The sequence below is a fragment of the Argopecten irradians genome, chromosome 1 (assembly GCF_041381155.1).
Source record: "Argopecten irradians isolate NY chromosome 1, Ai_NY, whole genome shotgun sequence".
NCBI lineage: Eukaryota > Metazoa > Mollusca > Bivalvia > Pectinida > Pectinidae > Argopecten > Argopecten irradians.
This window is the reverse complement of record NC_091134.1, coordinates 36,364,258-36,386,403: the sequence shown is the minus strand read 5'-3', so window position 1 is coordinate 36,386,403 and position 22,146 is coordinate 36,364,258. Positions and strand designations below refer to the sequence as shown.

The 22,146-nt window shown below is 34.5% G+C and overlaps 1 protein-coding gene across 1 annotated transcript; it reads right to left on the bottom strand.

The window, feature by feature from the left end:
• Positions 1-1,411: 1,411 nt before the first annotated feature.
• On the bottom strand, positions 1,412-21,836 carry LOC138326193 (transient receptor potential cation channel subfamily A member 1 homolog). The gene is made up of 24 exons (XM_069272324.1): positions 21,755-21,836; positions 18,672-18,953; positions 17,909-18,086; positions 17,257-17,357; positions 16,528-16,725; positions 16,105-16,323; positions 15,443-15,732; positions 15,061-15,244; positions 14,707-14,814; positions 14,225-14,313; positions 13,712-13,858; positions 12,901-13,012; positions 12,452-12,588; positions 11,743-11,864; positions 10,294-10,455; positions 9,012-9,109; positions 8,600-8,772; positions 8,041-8,167; positions 7,305-7,436; positions 6,652-6,852; positions 5,836-6,024; positions 4,829-4,897; positions 4,181-4,360; positions 1,412-3,254 (listed from the first exon to the last, which is right to left on the bottom strand). Exons 2-24 carry the CDS (start codon positions 18,861-18,863, stop codon positions 3,072-3,074), a joined length of 3,591 nt encoding a protein of 1,196 aa, XP_069128425.1. The 5' UTR covers positions 18,864-18,953; positions 21,755-21,836; the 3' UTR covers positions 1,412-3,071.
• Between the last annotated feature and the right edge of the window lie 310 nt (positions 21,837-22,146).

Here is a 22,146-nt window from a genome sequence, read left to right as displayed (position 1 = left end):
CCCTGTGAGAAAATTTACCAGCAAGATATCATTCAAAATGTTGAGGGAAAAATGCGATCTGGTGGAACTAAAATGTCTGGAGAGTACAGATGTAATTGTAAAAATATTTCAGTACTGACATTACTGATATTTACTCTGTAACACAGAGGTAGTAAGTTAATATCAAATGGTTGAAAGTAAGCAAAAAAGACAATAAATGTGACATATGTAGAAATATTATAGACTCAATGTCTTTAACATATATATATTAGTACAATGTCTTTTAAAAAAATCAAATTCCAAAAAAAGGCTTTAAATATGTTGATAAAACATTAAATAATTAGTTAAATATATTGACATCTACACTGATATGTTTACCTTCACTTTTACTCCTTTTGTACTCATTACAGAAAATATTCCAAAGGAGATTTTGTTTCAAAATTTTGAATAGAAAACGTAGACTGAATAATTGTGACATATGGTAATTATAGGATAGCTATTTATTTCAGTATTTATTCAAGTCTGCTTCCTTTGTATCAAATAGACCCAACAGGTATTTAAGGGCAAAATCCTTATAAAAGTATTGGTTGCTTTATGCTTTCAATCATGTGAACAGTTAATGATACAGAGACTGAAATCATAACACAGAAATGAATAGTTAGAACTTTAACCAAAACGCCATCTAAGTCAAATGAAAGACAAATATGAATACATTCAAGTTGTTAATATTTGGTGATAAAAATGCTTGATTAAAACATCAAGTAAATATAAATAATATACAATACATGCAAAAAATAAGTGTCAAGTAAATCATGATAATAAGAGCAATATCTTTGTTAGTTTTTCCAATTTATGTGAATCTTTTCTTGTAAACATACTTATTTTTAAGAGTACTCAAATGTTAGCATCATTTTAATTTTGTAGACGGTTTTTATCAGTGTAGTCTAATTAATAGCCAGGATCATTTAAGGACATGCCAGGTTTGTTGGTGGAGGAAACCCGGAGCACCTGAAGAAAAAACATTGGTCAGTACCTGGCAAAAATTTGGAAAACAAAAGCATTGCACAATGTTGAATGTTCATAATCACAATCATCACTATATTGACAAGAGTAAAATTAGTGCAATGCTATTATATAGCTATATTTCAGGTCCACAAATGCACCAATATAAGATTACCACTAAAATGTGTATATGTATGAGTACAACCACTCACCAAGGCATGATCTACATTATAACAATGGTATATAATGTTGGTACTGGCTATCACATTAATTGTTGAATACGGGTTATAGGTAGAATGAACATATAAACAAGGCACTATACCCTATACACTCACGTTAGTATATATAAACACCGTAGAACTGTACAACAAAATGATATATAATAAATACAATATACATAGTACATAATGCATGCTTTGTATAGTAATGCATGCTTTGTAAGTCAAACAAGGTCATGGTCAGGTCTCAAACCTGAAAAATTTGTAACATTGCAACAAATATAAGAAAACATGAATCATTTTATCCCGTATGAAATAAATGCAGAAATTAGATAGACTCTAATGGATAATTAAAGTAGAAAAATAACCAAAGTCAACAAGATGTAAAATATAAAGGAACTATATATATAGCTACAGTACTGTACATGTGAATCTATAATCCTGCTCATCAACTTAATTTTATAAACTGAATGAGTCAAAATAAACAGTACTGTCCTAGTGATACATGAAAACTAATAACACTTCTCCTAAAAATTGGTAAATATAAAGAAATTTATATATCAAATCAGCATAAACAAGCTCTTAACAAAGAATCAATATGGATGGTAAGTTGTCCGGGTGTCTATGGTGACTTTATCAACTTTAATCTTAATAGTTTTCTAACAAATACAGGGCAGGTAAGTTTTCAGGTCATTTATCAATCCCATATAGCACTATAAAAGTGTTCACAATTTTAACCCAAGATTTGATTTCATAGATGTTAACAGTGTAAACAACTATAATCTAAATATACCCTAACAAACAATAACTTCTTGAGGTATCTACTGTTTAAGCATCATGAACTTTCCTAACAAAAAATTGGTCTTAATCTCTAAGACTTTACATCATAACAATTTAACGGCCTCACCTTTAAGCCTCTATTGAAGTTATAGGGGTATCTAACACAGCTTTTGATCTCTTCAATAACGCAATACATACTCTCTACAACAAAAAACTGTCGATATATAAAAGCTTATTATATAAACCAAATTGATCAACAACCTATTAGTTACCGGTATATGAAATTGTGTATAATCGATACAGTGTATAACATTTACCCTTGTTTGAGAAACTATATTGTAACATTTCTTTTCAAATTTTGACAATCTTGGTAAGTAACTATATATCATATATATCTAAAATATGTAATCTATATAATTATGTTATCACAGCAATTAAAAGTTCCAAGGCAATCATAACTAATAAACAAAGAAACAACCCAACATATGCCTAGCATAAACTAAATGCAGAATCCTAATTTTTTCAACTTCTTGATTAGAAAATAGAAAATGTTCCCCATGTGTTTTATTATCATTAGTTTTTGATGAATTTTGTCTCCATCCTTCTTGAATATTTTTGAATAACAATGACAACCTTTTAATATAATACAGATGGACAAAAATTGTTAACTGATACAATACCTAGTTTTTTTATTTATTTATTGTTCAATAATACGAGACTTTTTAAAATCTTTCATTGCCTACATATATTGATAATCACATAAAATCATGATTTATGACAACCTATATTTTTTCTACATAAATATAAATGGAAAGGTCCCTACAAGTAAAATATTGAGCAGAAGTCTATAGTGAAGTCAAGCAATTGATCCTTGTGTTTGGGATTGCTATGCTTCAGAGTGATACAGATGTCACCGATGTCTAGATGTCTAGGATTAGAAGATTTTGAACCCAGATGTATATAACGTTAATTAAAGCTTCTGATTGGCTCTTAGGCCTAAGATGTAAAGCTTGTTGGTCCTAATGTCCAGGATGCAAAGTTTCTGAATAACCCTGATATTTAAAATATAAAGCCTCTGATTGATCCTGATTTCTATGAAGTCTCTGTGTCTTGGAAGTCCTCCTCTTGCCAGTTAATGTTCTGGGAGGTGAGAAGTGCCACCAGCATGCCCTCCAGTTTGGTGTTCTGTGAGCGCATTTCCTTCACAGAGAACTTTAACTTGTTGATGTCTTTCTGTAGCTGCTCCTGTCCTTCCTGTACCTTCTCTATGTCGTCCTGTAACATTACAACATATTACATCAAAATCCTGCATTAAAAACAGCTTCATTTGAAAAGAAAAATATCATTTGTACAGTTTCATTAGTCCGCTAAACCTGCCTATATTATTAGGCTTTTTTAAAATTTATTTTTTTTGCCTAATATATAGTCAGCTCGCGGTACCTCTTGAAAATGTGAAATCGTAGGACAGATTTGGCCGACGCTACGTGAACGGCATATTTCTAATATATCGTCCATGCAATGCCGGGAAAACGTACACATACCTATATATTGGGATCTTATGTACTCCACTGCCCCCATGTTACATCCCAATTATGAAATTAAACACCTCTGCACAATGAAATACTTCCGAGACCCTTCTATTTCACACATTTGTAATGGCTGCCGTATTCACATTTAGTAGAGCAAACAGCAGCCAATAATATAGGCAGGTTTAGCGGACTACAGTTTCATATGAAACAAATTCCAAATTCTTATTTGTTTCAAACCCAAACCAAAACAGCTTACAAATAACATGTTTATATCTTCTCACCTTTTCCCCATTAGCTTCATTCCCTATAACTATATGTCGCATCATCTTACTGTAAACTTTCTTTCTTTCACAGCTACTAAATTTCACAATATTTCCATGTCAATATAAATTCATGAGGAATAAATTTTATGGATCTAAAATTGAATAGAATTTTTTATCAATGTAAATAAATAAATGTAGATACATGTACTATTTTGCAGACTGAGATAAACGTTTGCAAATTTACTTGGATCGTGAAATAACAAGAAAGTAAAGCATACACAAATGAAAGTTGGTTAACAGTATAAAGATTGATATATTTTGACAACAAATTGAGATTTGCCAGTAGATTGAAGGTTTTACTTCAGAGTAGTAAACTACTCTATAGCTTTGACATAAGATTATAACTCACCAGATCAGGGTTGAGGGCTTTGTTAATAGCTGCTGAGGACAGATCACCAGCCTCCAAGTTAGCGAGACGACTGAATGGATTCCTCAGACCTTGATTGGGTTTAATTGTCTGCTTTTTTGTGACAAACTTCCTTCTTATGAATTCAGGAACTATTCGTTCCACATCCAGCGCAAGTTCAACCTGTAATGATATTTAAAGGTAAATTTTCCATTGTATAGTAACAAAGACATATGTAACAAAGACATATGTTATATAGTTTTAAAATCGAAAACTTGGGGATTAAATGGATGTCACTCTTTCCATAAATATTTTCTCAAAGAAAATTCAGGGCACCGTGAAGAGTATATACCATTAGAATTCAAGGTACTAGGGAACTTATTATTAATTATTAAAACATATACCGTAACTTTTTTTTTCCAGCAACATTGGCCTTGACCTTTGAAAAAGTAATCAGGATAACCTTTTTGGTAATGTCAGAGGATGAACGTGAAATTTGAGTTTGATCACCCTCGGTGAATTCAATTACTAATAGCCACATAGAAACTTTTGTGTGGCCGCTGCCTCCAAGAGTGGCATAGTGATACCTATAAGTCACCTATTTGAGCAGATGACACAATGAAGTTTGTAATTTTGAATATCAATAAATACCTGCATAGCCATTCTCTTCAGGGCAGCCTGCTCCTGTACAGCTTTAATGTCATCTACGGCCAAACCGACCTACAAGGTTTAGAATGTAACTATTCACTATTTAAAATGTTAACATATTATAACAGTACATATCCACAAAGGTCATGTGCTGAAAAGGAATGTATAACGCGGATCCTTAGCAGTCTATTACAAACTGTTCATTTGACAAGGACATAGTCATTCAGATCCCCCGCCAATGGAGATATCAAAGCTGAAGTAAGTTTGATTGTGGAGACTTATGTGTATGAAAAAAAAACAGGAAAAAGGAAGTTGAGCTAAAGAAAGATGGAGTATAATTCAAGTAGAGCGGGGCTGCAATTGTTGAATCAGGTATACAGCCTTGACATTTATATTAGACTATATACACTAAAGATGGGTGGAGTTTTGCAAAGTAACATTTAATTACCATTTACCATGATATTTTCATCATGGTAACTGAAAAAGTGCAAAAAATGAAAACCTAAAAATAGCAAAAGGTACGTACTAGACCATAAAAAGAATGTGTCTATGAAGTTTCGCGGAAATATCTCTGCAATTTATTTATTTCATATATTTCACCTACAAGAACAAAGGGAGAATGTTTTATATGTAAATCATGACATTAAATCACTATTAAAACGTTGTTTGTCATGAAAATTAAGACACAAAATTAAGCTGCCAGTAGTTGCTTTACAGTATTATAATTAATTACCAATCAGTGGATATTCTATGATAAAAGGGGAAATAACTCTTAAACTTTTTATACATACTCTGTACTGTGTACATGTTGTACATGTGTAAAATAAAAAAAAAATCACAATTGAAGAAATCTAAAATAAGCCTTACAATCTACTGATTCATCATTATCAGTGAAACTAGAAATCAACTAAATCTAAAGGAGTATATGTTTTAAAGTTGATGACATGACTGATAATTAGTTGGGTCGCCACATTGATTCCCAATACTAACTCTAACCTGTAGTTACTCACCAGTAAGTTCATGATGATGATAGACATGATGATCATGAATACCACAAACAGGATATATGTCACAGTCTCTTGATAAACCTTTTCCGTGTGGTCGGCATGGTTTCCGTTAAATATACCGTCGAACTCAAACTCTCCGATCATCATCACAGATGTCTTTACCAGAGCCTGGCCAAACGTCTTGAAGGGCACCTGTATAAAATTGTAAGGTAAAATTATATATAAATACCGAGTTTCTTGGTTTGGTCGGTCTGGTTTAAATTTTCTAACAAAGTTATGAACATAAAATGAAATTTTCCAACAAAGTTATGAACATAAAATGAAATTTTCTAACAAAGTTATGGTTGAACATAAAATGAAATTTTCTAACAAAGTTATGAACATAAAATGAAATTTTCTAATGAAGGTTTTGGTGGTAGAGGGCCATTTGATCAAATCTACGACCATGGCAGCTGCCCACATTCATCACAAACCTACTGCCTAGAAAAAATATTTACCAGTACTATTGCTTTATTTTAATCCATTAAATACTATCTATTCATGCCAACTTGATTTTGCTCAAGTACCAGACAAAATTTGGCGGCAAATTATTTTTCAATTTATATATCAATACATGTCCAGACATAACTAGCCAAAATGGGAATGTCCAATACACATGTTTGAGATTCATTATACCTTTAATTGGAAACATTTTATTGCGATGAAATTGTTATTAGTGAAACGCACACAAAAAATTGCACAATCTCAAGATCTCATCAGACATTTTACAATTACATGTATTTAAACCTTTTAACGATATTTACCAACACAATAACGTACCTGGTTTTGGAGTACTGTAAAGAAGCCAAGAGCGAAGGCAACAATGAAAAGGAAGAAGACAATGAAGAATTGAATGAAGGTGTTAAGGATATCTTTGAACATGACGACGTAGATACCAAATCGTGGGAATTTCTGGAGGAAAAGAACCAAGTCAATCCAGGCAAGGAATATTGCTATGGCTCCTAGTGACCATTGCCAGTCCTGTAAGACAACATAATTGTAATGTATTAAATAAATGTTCTTAAATCATGGAAGTCAAGAGAATCTGAATGATGTCAGCCAAAATTTAAATAAATGTCTTAAGAAATACATCACAACCAGGGCCAAGATTTCCTCCAGCATTGACTTACAAACTCCTTGTTCTGAAATTTGGAGTCCCATACCAAAACTGGACGTTCATTCTAATATACTATACAGCAGATATATATTGCAATAATTTCATTATAATTTTCCTATCAATTTTTACATTTGCTTGTCTGGCTAGTTTACTTTCTTAGTTTGAATAAATGCAACACTTAGTGTGTGGAACTCTTCTATTTCATTACCGGAATACACAGCAATATATTTTTGCATCAGAGATACAGACATTCTACGAAAAATCTTAAAAACTTACAGAATGATCAGGACTTATTTCATTAGTAAGCAGTACTTACAAATCTAAAGCCAGTGTCCCTTTGACATTCCTGGAAGTCGATTACGAGCAGGAGAGCAAACACGTAGGTAAGCCACTCGATCAGGTTTTCCCATCCGAGATACTGAAGTTTGGCCTGGTAAATCTGCAGCAACTGTATATAACAACAACTAAATGTCATTACAAAGATCAATTACGACACCATCCCTTCGCCAGATTTCATAAATGGCCAACTGGCAGTCAATGATTTCTTAGTTAGTCCAAACACAAAACTTTTCATACAACTTTATCTATAATTCTTAGTTTACATGTTGTTTAAGTAACATTTTTATTACAGTAGATATTTTATTTAAAACTATCTATCCAGCCCCATGACTCTAAAATAAATATTTTTTAATCTATTTTTAATTTCCTTCTTTGTACTTGAATGTTATTTTTATCCAAATTCCATAATATCAGAAGACAACAAGTGTTGTTTTGTTATATTTTAATTGTTGTGCAAACATATAAATGTTGATAAAATGACGCCGCGCAAAATCTCCCACTTTGGACAACGCTTTGGTGGGAGATCTCCTACTTTGACATCTCTGGAGGGTGGCAACCCTGTTATCTTTAGCCTAGACATATGGAAACTTGGTGGGCTAGCTGTTTATCGAAAGAGAAAGTAGAATTGGGTGTATCAACACATTTAATAGGAATATTAAATATCTACGATGTCACTGGACTATGTTGTCCTTGTTTACTGACTATTATATTACCTCTCTTAGAAGATTCCATGCAGCTAGAGCTATGATGACATATTTCCCAATTTTAGCGAAGATATGCTGTTGGTAAACAGGATTTGTGCTGGAGGCCACAAGCTCACAGGACACATTGCCAGTAGTACTGCAAGTAAACAAGAGGGTTGTAACTATTATTGTATGATAATTGAACTACATGTTAAATCTTAAAGAAGAAGAGGAAGTGTCTAAAGAGAACCTCAGAACTAAAGTATGTAGTACCTCAAATAGTTAAACCCAAGGACATTTTGTTTATTACTGAAACAAATTGAGCAGAGAAATTTTTAGTAACCACATTAGTAAACAGAACGTTTGCAAGGATGTAACCAATCAGAGAGAATAATCAGGGAGACAGAAGGTAGTTGGTAAGGGGAGATAATAAGGGAAATGGAAGGTAAATGATAAAGGGAGATAATCAGGGAGGCAGAATGTAAATGGTAAAGGAAGATAATGAGGGAGTTGAAATGTAAATGGTAAAGGGAGATAATCAGGGGCACAGGATGTAACCAGTAAGAGGAGATAATTATCAAACACTTACCTGTAGGTAAATGGAGCATTGCTAGAAAGGATGTAACCAGTCAGGAAGGTCAGGAAAATGGCGTAGATAAAGAAGTTGATGTAATAGAATACTCGGCCGAAGCTGTTCCATTTGTGACGGAGAAGGGAGGTAACCAATGGATGAGCCAAAAGATCCTCTCTCTTAGACGTCACCTGCACATAAAGTATATGTACCTGTACTCCATGATGTTTAAATAGGGAAATCAAATATATGCCATATACAGACTTACCACTGACAAATCTACGAAGAATTCTATAGTTAAGGCTACCAAGAAAGTAAAGTTCACATTCTATATATATCGGATATCTGTATGCCATGACATTTTTCCTAATTCTGTAGTATGCTACTGCAGCAAAGTAACTGTATGAACAAAAATTTGAGAGACTCTTACCATTATCATGAGAGGGTGGTTCTTTTTCATCTCACTGGAGTCAGTGGTGTAAGGTTTGGCTGAGGACGAGAGGGTGAAATCCTCGTTGTAGACACTCCCTGTGGGGTCAAGGTCATAAACTATTAATATGGTGTCAAGGTCATATATCCTCTTTTGAAGGTCATGTTTATATTATAGGGTTATTAATCAGCCAATTTCAAATTGGCCCTAGTTTTATTTAGGCCAAGGTCTGTCCATATTTGGCCCGATGGCCTAGTAGGTACCGAGGGTCAATCACAGAGACAGGCCGTGGCCCTAATAACAGGAGGCCTACTAATGGTGAATTGTGTGCTTGAAAATAAATAGAAAAACTAATATAAAATACCATCAATAGCCTCTTATATATATCAGTCACTGGACACACACCTACTATGACATCAGTATTTACCATCACCAACTATAAGTAACCACAACTTTTATCTTAGAGTTGGCGTGATGTTACTTTTTAAGAAAATCGTCAAGTTTCGTCGTAAGACACCATCCCTTGGAACCTTTGTATGTAAATGGTTTTGGATGTCGCTTCCCGGTCCAAGATCTTAGCGCCTTGTGTTTTAACAGCTGTAATTTTTATTTTCTTTAGGAACATCGTTAAAATCATCTAGTTCGCCCAAAGCCTCGTATTCTATCGATGTCATGCATTAAAACAGCGAGCATGTCCTCGCCGTTTTTTGCGTACCTGTCTGACACTCTCTCCATGTTTCAGTTTGTCTGCCCCCAGTGAAGCGGAAAGGATGATAAGGTGAAGGTCGTTATCGCCTCGGAAATATACGTAGTCGCTGACGAAAAGCCGAAATGTGTTCCGAACGTCTCTGCGTGCGTTCGATTAGCGCGTTATCCATATTGGCTCAGTTTTTTCTCGTATTGGCTCAGTTTTTTCAATATTGGCTCACTTTGCCGATATTGGCCCAGTTTTTGCAGTGATATTGATCGGACCGTTTTTTCATTCATTTTTTTACCAATACGCAAGTAGTTAATTAATAATACGATATATTGATATAGATATATATATATATATATAGGTTATGATCATTTATCATCAGTGTTAGGTCAACATCAGAAATCAATTAAAGTGAAGATTTAAAAGAAAATCCATTCTTGACTTATATATCACATACGTTTACAGATGTAGTACAACCTAATTTGAAACATCACTATTACATATCACACCATGTGTGTGCATTGGTACTTTACATTTCACTGACCACCAAGGAAACATAATGACCACAGATAAAACAATACTGACCACCAGAGGATCCACCACTTTCACTTGGTCCAGTCTCGCGCCATGTGGCCAGAGAGTAGACATCGTCCAAAAACTCATAGTTAAATGTTACTTTATAGTCAGGGTGCTCGAAACTCTTCTTGTTGTCTGTCATACACTTGTTAAATACAACCTCAGCAACATCTGTAAGAGAACAAAAATAAAACTTGATCACATGTGTCACCTATTTTGCTTTGTCATAGAAAGTGATATTTGATAATTTGATAGAGTACAAAGATGAAAGTGTTCTATATTCAAATATGGATTTTGTCAAAAATTCTTGTATAAAATATTCAAAGCTTGTCTTGCCCTCAACCTTTTTCAAAAACATCTCAACCTTTGTCACTCAACCTTTGTCAAAAACATAAATATAAAGTGGACCCTCAATAATCCAAACACTTTTGTTCCAAACCTAAACCATGTTGATTGCCAATTTTCCAGACTGCTGAATTCCATTTACTTAGTCAATAATGAAATCTGTTCCCTGATAATTACATCAGGATGGTGAATTTTCTACACTATCTGTATCCACTTTATTATGGGTCCACTGTAAAAGGTGTTTTTTTAATGTTTACAAAAACAAAACAAGAGGCCCAAGGGCCTTAACAGTCATCTGACTACCTTGGCAATAATCGTATAGGAATTAATTAAACATAGTGTAATGGTAGCCATCTTCTACTTGGGATCACCCAGAAATGTAACAACATCTTGTCAGGACCATGTCAGGATCATTTCATACAACTTTCAGCACCGCAGCGGTAGAACTTGGGAAGAAGTTCAAAATGTGTTTTCAAGATGGCAGCTGTGGTGTCGATCTTGGATTTCGGATCAATCCGAAAAATAACAACACTTTGTAAGGACCATGTCAGTATCATTTCATGCAAGTTTCAGCTAAATCACACCGGAAAAACTTGAGAAGAAGTTCAAAATGTGTTTTCAAGATGACGGCTGTAGCGGCCATCTTGGATTTCAAATCGACCCGAAAAATAACAACACTTTGTTGGGACCATGTCAGGATCGCACCAGTAGAACTTGAGAAGAAGTTCAAATTGTGTTTTCAAGATGGCGGCTGTGGCGGCCATCTTGGATTTCGGATTGACCCAAAAAATAACAACTTTTTGTCGGGACCATATCAGAATCATTTCATATAAGTTTCAGCCAAATCGCACTGGTAGAACTCGAGAAGAAGTTCAAAATGTGTTTTCAAGATGACGGCTGTGGTGGCCATCTTGGATTTAGGATCGACCTGAAAAATAACAACACTTTGCCGGAACTATGTCAGGATCATTTTGTGTAAGTTTCAGCCAAATCGCACTGGTAGAACTTGGGAAGAAGTTCAAAACGCCGGACGACGCCGGACGAAACATGACGACTGTAACACAGTGATATAATGAAGAATCTTCTGATTTCAGAGTCAGAGGGTAAACCAACCTGGCATTTTCTTGATTAGTTTTCTCATGGGTGTGCTCATCATGGAAGTACCAATATCTGATGTCTCATTTCTTAATGCATCCTCCCACATCTCTGAATTGATGATGGTCAGAGCTACATCTCTGAAATAGTCCATAATGAAATATGTTGTGTGGTGATATTGCTGCATAACATGACCAGAAATATAAATATAGAATATGTTCATTGAATGTACATGTAATGGCAAGTGTAAGAATGGTAACCCTTTCCTGTGATCCTACTCTTTGAATCATTAAATTTCAATCCTTCCTCCTTCTCATTATACTGTTGAAATGTAATAGCTGCAGTAAATGACTACCGGCAGTGACTCACAACACATCATGTAAAGTTAACTGATATTGGACAATTTTTAAATTTTAACCCTTTTGGGGGCCGCTGCAGTCATTTTGTATTTTACAGATCCAGTTTGCCAAAGTCCCTAGTATATCAATTTTCATTGAAATTGGACAATTTCAAATTTTGACCCCATTACAAGTCATGACAGTCATCTATGTTTTCTCCCACATCCTACACATATTCATACAATCATCTATTACCAAGAACAGCTTCTATCTAAACCATCGACCTATTGGTTTTTGAGGACAGACGGACACAGTGATTACTATAGGGATCTTGTATATCTGATGCAGAGCAATGAAAAAATCAGAATAACAAGATAATTTATACTTACGGATGGTTGTTGTCGATGGCTAAATCCAGACAGTTGTCACTGTTTGAATCGTTCTGTTGGATATTGGCCTTCCATTTGATAAGAAGCTCTACTACACCAGAATGTCCATATCGAGCTCCCAGATGGAGCGGGGTGGTCTAAAAACCATTATGCAATAACTCATTAACAAGGACCAGGGCTGAGAAATTTTGTAAGATATAAAACAATACAGCGTTTTGTGTTGTTGGGTGTTTTTTTTTTTTTTTTTTTTTTGCTTTATAAACAGCCAAAGTCAAATTCAACAGGTATTAGTGAAAGCTGATCTACAGAAAGTACCTTCCAGTTATCACACACCAGGCCTCTTACATACTGGATATAGCAGAAGGCAATCTGAGTATGTGGTTTGTTTTCTAGCATTACTTTTAAATTGTGGATGGTAGCATCAATCCCAATTTGTATGCTGTACATACCTTGGTTTTGTCCATAGGATTGATGGGGGCGTCAGCCTCCAGTAAAACTTTACAGGTTTTCACCCAGCCCTTAGCAGCGGCAGAATCCAGTGGGGTCCATAAGTTACAATTCCTAGAGGTTAAAGTCATTGATAAGTTACAATTCCTAGAGGTTAAAGGTCATTGATAAGTTACAATTCCTAGAGGTTAAAGGTCATTGATAAGTTACTATTTCTAGAGGTTAAATGTCATTCTTATACTTCAGTAAATGACATCATTATTTTTAAATAGATAACATAAATCTTGTACAGGTTTCCCCACCATTGAGCTTAAAATGAAATGTACAAAATACATAGTCATTAATGATTTTTAATAAAAACAAAAAAATGATTTTTCATTTTTGTTTTATTTTTTTTTATCATTATTTTTGATGTATTTTTAAAAAATCAGGTAATTGATATATTTATAATGAAGAATAAATTTACTGACAATTAAAGACAGATTTTTGTACAGTGATGTTGCGGATGAACTTTTGTACAGTGATGTTGCGGATGAACTTGGACTGCCTTAAGTGACTCCCTGTCTTATGTGACTTTTTCGTAATGGTCCCTTGGAAAGTCACATAAGACAGTCTCGACTGTAATTGTATCATAATGCCTTCAGAACACAGAATATTTAAATAGAAGTAAACCATATCAAGTTGTATTGTGAAAAGGAACATCAGATGTCTCCAAGATTAGGTTTTATCTCTTACGTGTATAAATCTCCTCCCTCCTTTAACATAAATTTATTTTGATGACGACCTTTCATGGGATCAGGAACGTGAACTAACCTAGCGGCCACATCGGCCCCGTGGTCCAGTAGTACACCAGCCACTTTGGCGTGGCCACATTCAGCTGCCAAGTGGAGAGCTGTGTTAGAGTCCTCATCCTCGTCATTCACTGAAGAATGATCCCTCACAACCAGTTCACGGACAATACTGAAAGAAATCAATACCCCCTCTTACAGAAATTCTAATATTATAGAACCTAAATTATCAAGATTTATAAATGCCCCATACAATTTACTTTTTAGGCAGTTTTTATTCAGAATCGTTAAACTTGTGGCTTCTGAAAAATCTATATAATTTTTTTAACTTTTATTGTACCAATTACAGGTAAAAATGAATAAAGCAATCATGGATGAGTGATACCTACGAATCTAAATACTGATTAGAAGTAAAGAGATGATATCCTAAACAATTCCACTCACAAATGTAGGTTGATTCAGCTACTAAATGAAACAATAGTAAAACTGTTTTAAAAGTCTTTCTGATTACGACTGAAGATATGATAATAAGACTTACTTTGTCCTTCCTGATTTAGCTGCTAAATGTAACGGTGTTTGTTCTTCCTCGTTCTTGGCATCGACATCTACCTTGTTGTCCAGTAGACACTGTAAACACCAAGCAGACCCCTTTATAAGTATCTAAATTACATATGTTGGAAGACTTATATACAACAATCAATATTAAAACATGCTCAATATCTACATAAATAAACCTGCCTTAGTAACCACCTCTGTATAGTAAGACCACTTTCGCAGGGTCCGAAATAGTCAATTTCAATACAATTTGCCCTGTGTTTAAAGACCTCTTGGTTATAAAAACTACTTTTCTTGGTCCTTTGGGTGGTATGACTTATATGCTTTCCTAATGAGAGACATTTCCTCTGTAAAACCTGCTTCTGTTTTCCTACATATTGAAATGAGGAGAATATCTGTTTTTGTATTATATTTAGATGTCAAGATATGAAGCAATATTAAAAATATCCTAACAAACTGGTTTACCTTGACAATACTCAGATAGCCTTTCTCTGCAGCAATATGTAGAGGAGTGTTGTCATATCTGTCACCAACATTGACAAGTCTTCGCACACGTCCAACAGCCAGAAGTGCCTGAAATCAATTAAATCTCTGCAATATGTGTGTGTATTTGTATTGGTATTTGAGAATCTCTGATGTATTTTTTTAACAACACAACACCTATATGTGTAGTACTATAAAGGTATACCTGATTTTTTGTGTTAGCACCATACCTATTTGTGTCAAGGCACCATACCTGTATCTAAACCTGTATAAGTATCATAATCGTTCATGATTATCATTGTATTTTTTTTTTAATTCTTTTTCTTTACAACATACCTTAAGAGCGTCCAGGTTGTCTTCCTCGGCAGCTAAGAAGATGGATGTTTTATCATTCTTCTCCACAGCTTCGTAATCTACACGCTTTCTCAGCAACAGTTTGATGATGTCAGCGTGACCATAGGCTGCGGCCATGAGTAGAGGGGTGTAATTATCTTTGTCTTTCTTCTCAAGATTGGCCCCTCTGTACAGGGAGATAACTCATGTTACTTTTGTTAACAGTAGTAAAAGAGAGTCACTCATGTTAGTGAATACAGGATATAGATCAGGCAGTGCAGGAATATAAATAATGTTTTTCTAAATATAAACATTTTTTATCAACTCAGTTTCATTGTAAAGTGATAAATGTGCCTAACATTCTACCAAACACACAATGGCTTACCTCTCTATTAGGTACTCCACTACATCGACATGGTTGAATGCACATGCAATGTGGAGGGGTGTGGCCTGTACGTCGTTGAGAGCGTCTATCCTGGCATGGTGCTCCACCAGCAATTTTACACACTTGATGTCTCCTGCCTTGGATGCCAAGTGGATGGGGTTCATGTAGTTGGATGCCGGTGTGTTCACATCAGCTCTCTTCTCCAAGCAGAGTTTGACCACGTCGTAGTGACCGTTTTCCACAGCCAGATGCAGACAGGTGCTCGAGTCACAGTCACGGTCAGTCACCATCTATACATAGGGATGAATAATGTCACATCTAATGGAACATTTTCTCAAATCTCTATTTTTTTGCGAATTCTAAAGAAGAAATTATACACTGGGCTCAAATTTTATATCTTAACTTTTGTAAAATGAAATATTCTTCTTTTCACAAGTTTTGGATTTAAAAGCATCTTAAGCTAACAGAACTCATTAAAATTTCAAGAACCCATTTCAACTCCTTTTATTTGCATTTATGAAGGTTTTAAAATCATTAATCCATTTCAATTCTTTTAATTCCCACTCATCAATATTTTGAAAAAGGTGTCTTAGACTTTTTTTAATATTGTTTTCACAAAAGTTACTGCTTCAGATTTAACTCCGATTTTTATGAGTACTTACGTTAGAGACTGTAACCCAGCCATCCTGTCGGGTTCCAGCCTCAAATAGGAGTTTGACAATATCAATGTTTCCTTCACTACAGGCACAGTGGAGAGGTGTGGAGTTCTCATCGTCAAGGCAACGCAGTGGTGACCCCGCATCTATCAACAGTTTGGTGATCTCCACCTGGTTGTGTGTGGCAGCCATATGGAGAGCAGTCATGCTCTGCATGTCAACAGCCTGCAAAGATCATCCAAGGTCATATAAATCAACATTGAACAAGATCATGTAAATCAACCAAGGTCAGATAAATAAACAATGTCTGCAAAGTTTATCACAATTAAGTCATATTTTTAAATCAAATAATGAAAGTATTCTAATGTACAGATATTTCCAGAAAATGTGTTCCATTTACAGATATTTCCCGTTCTCTAACACACTCACCTCAATATTAATGTCTTTGTAAGACATGAGCTCCTTGGCGGCGAACTCGTTGCCTCTCATAGCGGCGTAGTGGAGGGGCGTCTGTCCATACTTGTCCTGCTTGTTGATGTCTGCTCCATTTTGTACAAGATAACTTATAACACTGTTATCTGTTTGACCGCTCTCCTCCTGAGCCGAGCTATCTGGTAGTTCTGGACCCTAAATAGACAAGATACCATGAGTAACCATGATCACCACCTACCAGGGGTATACACATTAGAAGATACATGTAATATTATGAAAGAGTCCTACATTTAATATAGATGCCAGCATGTTATACATGGTGATGTCAATAAAGTTTTGATATTTTTGAATGAAAACAAAGTTTCCAAGATTTCTGCAACCTAGATAATTTTATAAAAGTGTTTGTGATTTTGCATTTTTCTAAAATGTTTCTACTATATACTACAAACACTGATTTTCACCTAGACAGAAAATGTCTTTTCCATGCTTAAAATTAAATATACCTCATGCAGCATGCTAATGTTGATCAATTTATCTGGTAATCATTTCTATTAAATACAAGGTATTGTAGTGATTAATAAATATCCATTTCAAATCTGTTTTACGTATACCCGGTATTTGATTGGTATATTTTTGCATGTACAGGATAGAACTGCCTACCCTATATAACCTTAAAAAAATTTCCATACACTGAGATAAAGAAAAACAAGTCATTTCGATACATACATCATCCTCATCATCTGTATCAGTCATCTTCTGTCTTTGTCGTCGATACCGAGCAGCATAGTGGAGGGGTGTTAGATTTTCAGAATCTCTGGAGTTTGGATCTGAAAGCATTAAAAACAATTTTACATCATCCCTGTGTTATATAGTTTAGGAGTCAAATCATATACAGAATTATGACAACTAGTGTGCATGTCAGATAAGTTTTCGGAAAATATAAAAGACAGAGAATCATGTTTGATCAAAATACCTACAGCCAATTATTCTTGTGGGAATGACTTCTTTTGCGATTTCTAAGGCCATTGCCATGGTTACCAAATTTTGATTCATAAAATATCTAGAATCAGTTGAATTATAACATTACAGTATACACTTCAAGCAAACAGTGAAATTTTGATCGACTAAAATCTAATTGTCCAATTTTAGGTCCATATCTTGAAAAATTTGAAATCCTAAGGATATCTTGGGATTTTTACAAAATTTTGTTATGACAATCTCTATTGGAATGATTAAAGATTTTCAAAATCTTTAACACATTTGGGAAGAGTAATAGCAAAATGGCCTTAATTTAGCTCCAATCTGAATCACTGAAGTCTATGGTTATCTCCCTTTATTGAAATAGACAAAACTGAAATGATTTGGAGTAAAAAATTACCAGCGCCATTATCAACCAGGAGTTTGGCTACAGCTTTGTGGTTGTAGCGGGCAGCATAATGCAGTGGAGTGATTTTGTCCTCGTCACGAAGGTTGATCTTCTTGAATGTATTTTTGCTTGAAGATTTTATCTGACTGATCAAGATCTGAGTACTTCTAGTGTCTCCATTCCTGGCACACTGTAAAACATAGTTTATGATTAAATGAAGAATATCGGTGAAGTTTTCGTGATCTAAATTTTTGAACATGCAAATAGTAAATTTTATTGCTCAATTGCAATCAATTTCTTGACTAACATTTGGATTATAGTCAAATTGTCTTTATGAAAAAAATGATCAATTTAGGCCATTTTCAGCCTTAGAGTTCAGACACTGATAAAATATTTTTTTATCTTTTGCATTTATAATATAACTTGACACAGATTTAATATTGTAATAAGAATGGTCTTTCTTGTCAACTGGAATTTAAATGACCAAAAAAGCAACATCAAATGTTTTGAACAGCATACATTATGCAGGATCAGTTCAGTTACAGTATCAACTAGGACTAGAATGATCTGAAACACTTTTAAAAAATATAATACATTTATATTAATTACTTCACAGGTTGTGTAACAAATATCATTAGTGTCATTACATGTCATTACATTTAGTTAAACAATCTGATAAAATCACACTTTTACGCACATACTCTAGTGCAGTATACTGGAGCAAATCAGGCGTAATTAAGTTATATTTTATATATTATAACACTTTAAACCATACCTGATGTAAAGTGAAATTTAGAAGCTCCGCACTCTCGGAGCGTTTGATGCGAGGTATAGGTTCCTCATGTCCTTCACTGGCCGGATTTGACAGTAAACCTGTCATTTCCACCACTCCCTTGTCCGTGTTAGATGTCGGCTCGACGCTAAGCAAAGTCCGGTATTGACCGGCTTCACCATTTGTGGGGTCCATCCCGGGGTGGGGTACGACCGCCGTCAGTGTGAGGAGAGTGTAACGGTGCTTGGAGGTCAGTTTTACATACACAGGTTTCTGCCACTAGATCTGACAATTATATGAGTCTTTGATAAAACATTGATGATTTATAATAATCTATTAGGAGTGGTAATACAAACATGTACAGTTTTCATATTATGTACATTTCCCTCCATATTCAAAAAGTTGTAGAAAATGATGCACAAATTAATACATCTACATGTACATGAATTCAAGTGCAACAATTAAAGGGACAATTCAGTCTAAGAGAAAATTAAAATTTGTATATATATTGGAAAAAAAACCCAGCTCTAATGGAAATTAGATCAGTCGGTTTTACTGTGATATGCCATTAAAGCCCATTGTGGTGAAATGTGTGTGAAATGTTCAAGCTCGCTCGCTGTCCGCCATTACACATTGTGGTCGAAAATCTTGTATGCCGAACCCTGTCCCTTGCTCGTAGAGTAATGCTACTTTTGTCTAGAACTGCTCAAATTGCTCTTACAGCAGTGTGTTTACCTTTTAAGGTGAATTGTCTTGCCTAAAAAATCATTTTATCACCTCCACAGTGGTTATGTAGTTCATTTGTTTAACGTGCATGACTTTGGCTCAGATATGGGTACAGCCACAGGGACTTGTAACGTAGGTTGTGAGAAAGTCTGCTGTTTATACATGTGTACCATATACTATATAAAAGGACAAGGGAACTAACGACTTGCTTGGAAGAAGTACACCTGCCTCTAATAAAGTCACCCGTACTTAGTCAAACGTGGTTAAATGTGTACATATTTACTACCAGCATAATAATAAATGATTTTTCTATGTGGAAAACAATGCTTCAAAAACGAAAGATTTTAATGACATACCTTTATTTCACTCTGAACGTGAAAAATGCAGTCAGATTTGTTCGCTGTCGTTTTGCCTGTCCACAGAAATCTGGGTCAAACGCATATTTATTCATGCCTTTTGTATGCATTCAATTGGCTTTCTGGTGTCATATATCCATTGCAAATACAAATAGGCTATCTCCGATAACTCTTTCATTAATCCAATCCAACAACTAAGCGAGAATCACACTTTTTTTTATCCAGCACTTGACTCTTTTTTGTATAATCCGCCATATTGTAATTGATGATGGGTACCTTTTTGGTGTACTCGCCCTTACCTGATACTGCACTGAAATTCTGTACCCGGACGCTGTATAAATCAAATTTCACGGTTTAGGTTCTTGGAAGTACCTTTATTTGAGATACAATGTATCATTAATTGAAGAACCTAACTTAATTAGAGACTCTAATGTTTGATTTGACCGTTACCACATTAATATTGTAGCTTTTAGTATACAGGCACTGGGTATATGGGGTTCCAGTCCGGGTCCAGGTATGGGGTACATGGTATCCACTCAAACGTGTTTAACTAGTAGATTTCAGTGGACAAGCAAAACGACAGCGATGAAATCTGACTGCATTTTCTATGTTCATAGTGAAATAAAGGTATGCTAATATATAATTTCGTGTTTGAAGTTGTGTTTTCCATGTCGAAAATTTATTTAAGAATATATTGGTATTAGATATGTACATATTTATCCATGTTTGACAGAATACGGACGACTTTTATAGAGGCAGGTGTATACCTCTTCCAAGCGAGCCGTTGGTTCTCTTGTCCTTTTATATAGTATATAGTCCACATGTACATACACAGCAGACTTTCTCACAACCTACGTTACAAGTCCCTGTGGGTACAGCGTACATATTGTACCTGCTTAATCGTATCAATTAAAATACTAAATAATGACATGGAATTTGTCAATATTTTATGTTGTACGTTTCATAAGAAATGTAGAACAATACATTTATGCCATATTTTGCTTCTTGGTTATGTAAAAGAATTAGCCGGAGTGAAATGTCCCTTTAAAAGGAATATTGAAAATCATATATTGTCATATATTTTATATTGCTAGAATTCTTATATGAATTTCAGAATATGACAAAAAATCTGTGTAAATTAAACTAAATATTAATTTTTAGTGTGACGAAACTTTGGCACTTACATGTTTTTAAATATATATATATATATTTATCCACACTCAACTTTAATACTCAGAAGTAAGAATTGTATAGCCCCCTCTTTATTCCCAAACTATGACTGAGAGAACATTTTTAAAATTTGTACGAGCTTGTTTTACAGTTGAAAAAGTTATATCTTTCTGAGACAAATCTGTAGAAAGTGAATTTGATTTCAACTGTTTAAGTTTACATATAACATGATACTGTACATGTATTATGTACACCATTGCAAATGGTTGTTGTCTACACCCCCACACACATTTCCATGTATGCAAATCATTCTTGAAATTGTTGTTGTCTAAACTGCCGGATACACAAATAAGAAATTGTCAAAGTTTGCTAAGCCTTGTCTCGATAAGACGTACAAAGTAAACATGGAATAAGATTTACCGGTATATACTATAAGCCTAACTTGGAAATACAACCACAGATCTACTACAAGGTAGTCATGTTCCGTCAAAATAGGCGACGTTGTCGGTTGACTATCCGTGGCGATTGTTTTTACTTTTTATATATATAAATATTGTATTCATTCACATATTTTCATTGCATAAAATGACATACAAATCTGGTCAATTTAATCAATTAAAACAGCAAAGTTGAGATAACTCGAATGCATGACAGAGAATATATTCTAAAGACAGATCAACCCGAAACGGGTTTGTTTATTTGTTTACAAGTGATACTACACAGTGGTGGAATGTTTAGGAACACCGTACTAGCTTGTATAATAAAATATTTTTGACCGACTTAATGATAAAAGCGCATTACGAGAAGATATTGTAACTACATATAAATACCTACCGACAACACGGGTGTCGCCCTCCACACCCTGTTATTAAAGCAACTTTCTTTCGACAGGTGCCCGTAGTAAGTCACGTGACAAGTACGAAAGGGAGACTACTTATTGTATTGACTGTGCTATCGCATATTTCGCAATCGCTCATTTGAACCTGTTGGTGCGTTTAAAACATTTCGAAATATCGAAGTTGCGAAAACAAGTCTGTGTATTTAGAAAGTTGTAAATTATTGCTTAAAATCGATTTAAAATAAATAAGTTCTGTGAACTTTATTCCTTTATTGGCCCCCAAATTAATTATATAATCCATCAATTTTTCAACTGAGCGGTAAATAACAAATACGATTTTATGGCAAGCCAACATGACATTTATTCAAAGTATGGCAAGCCAATTTAA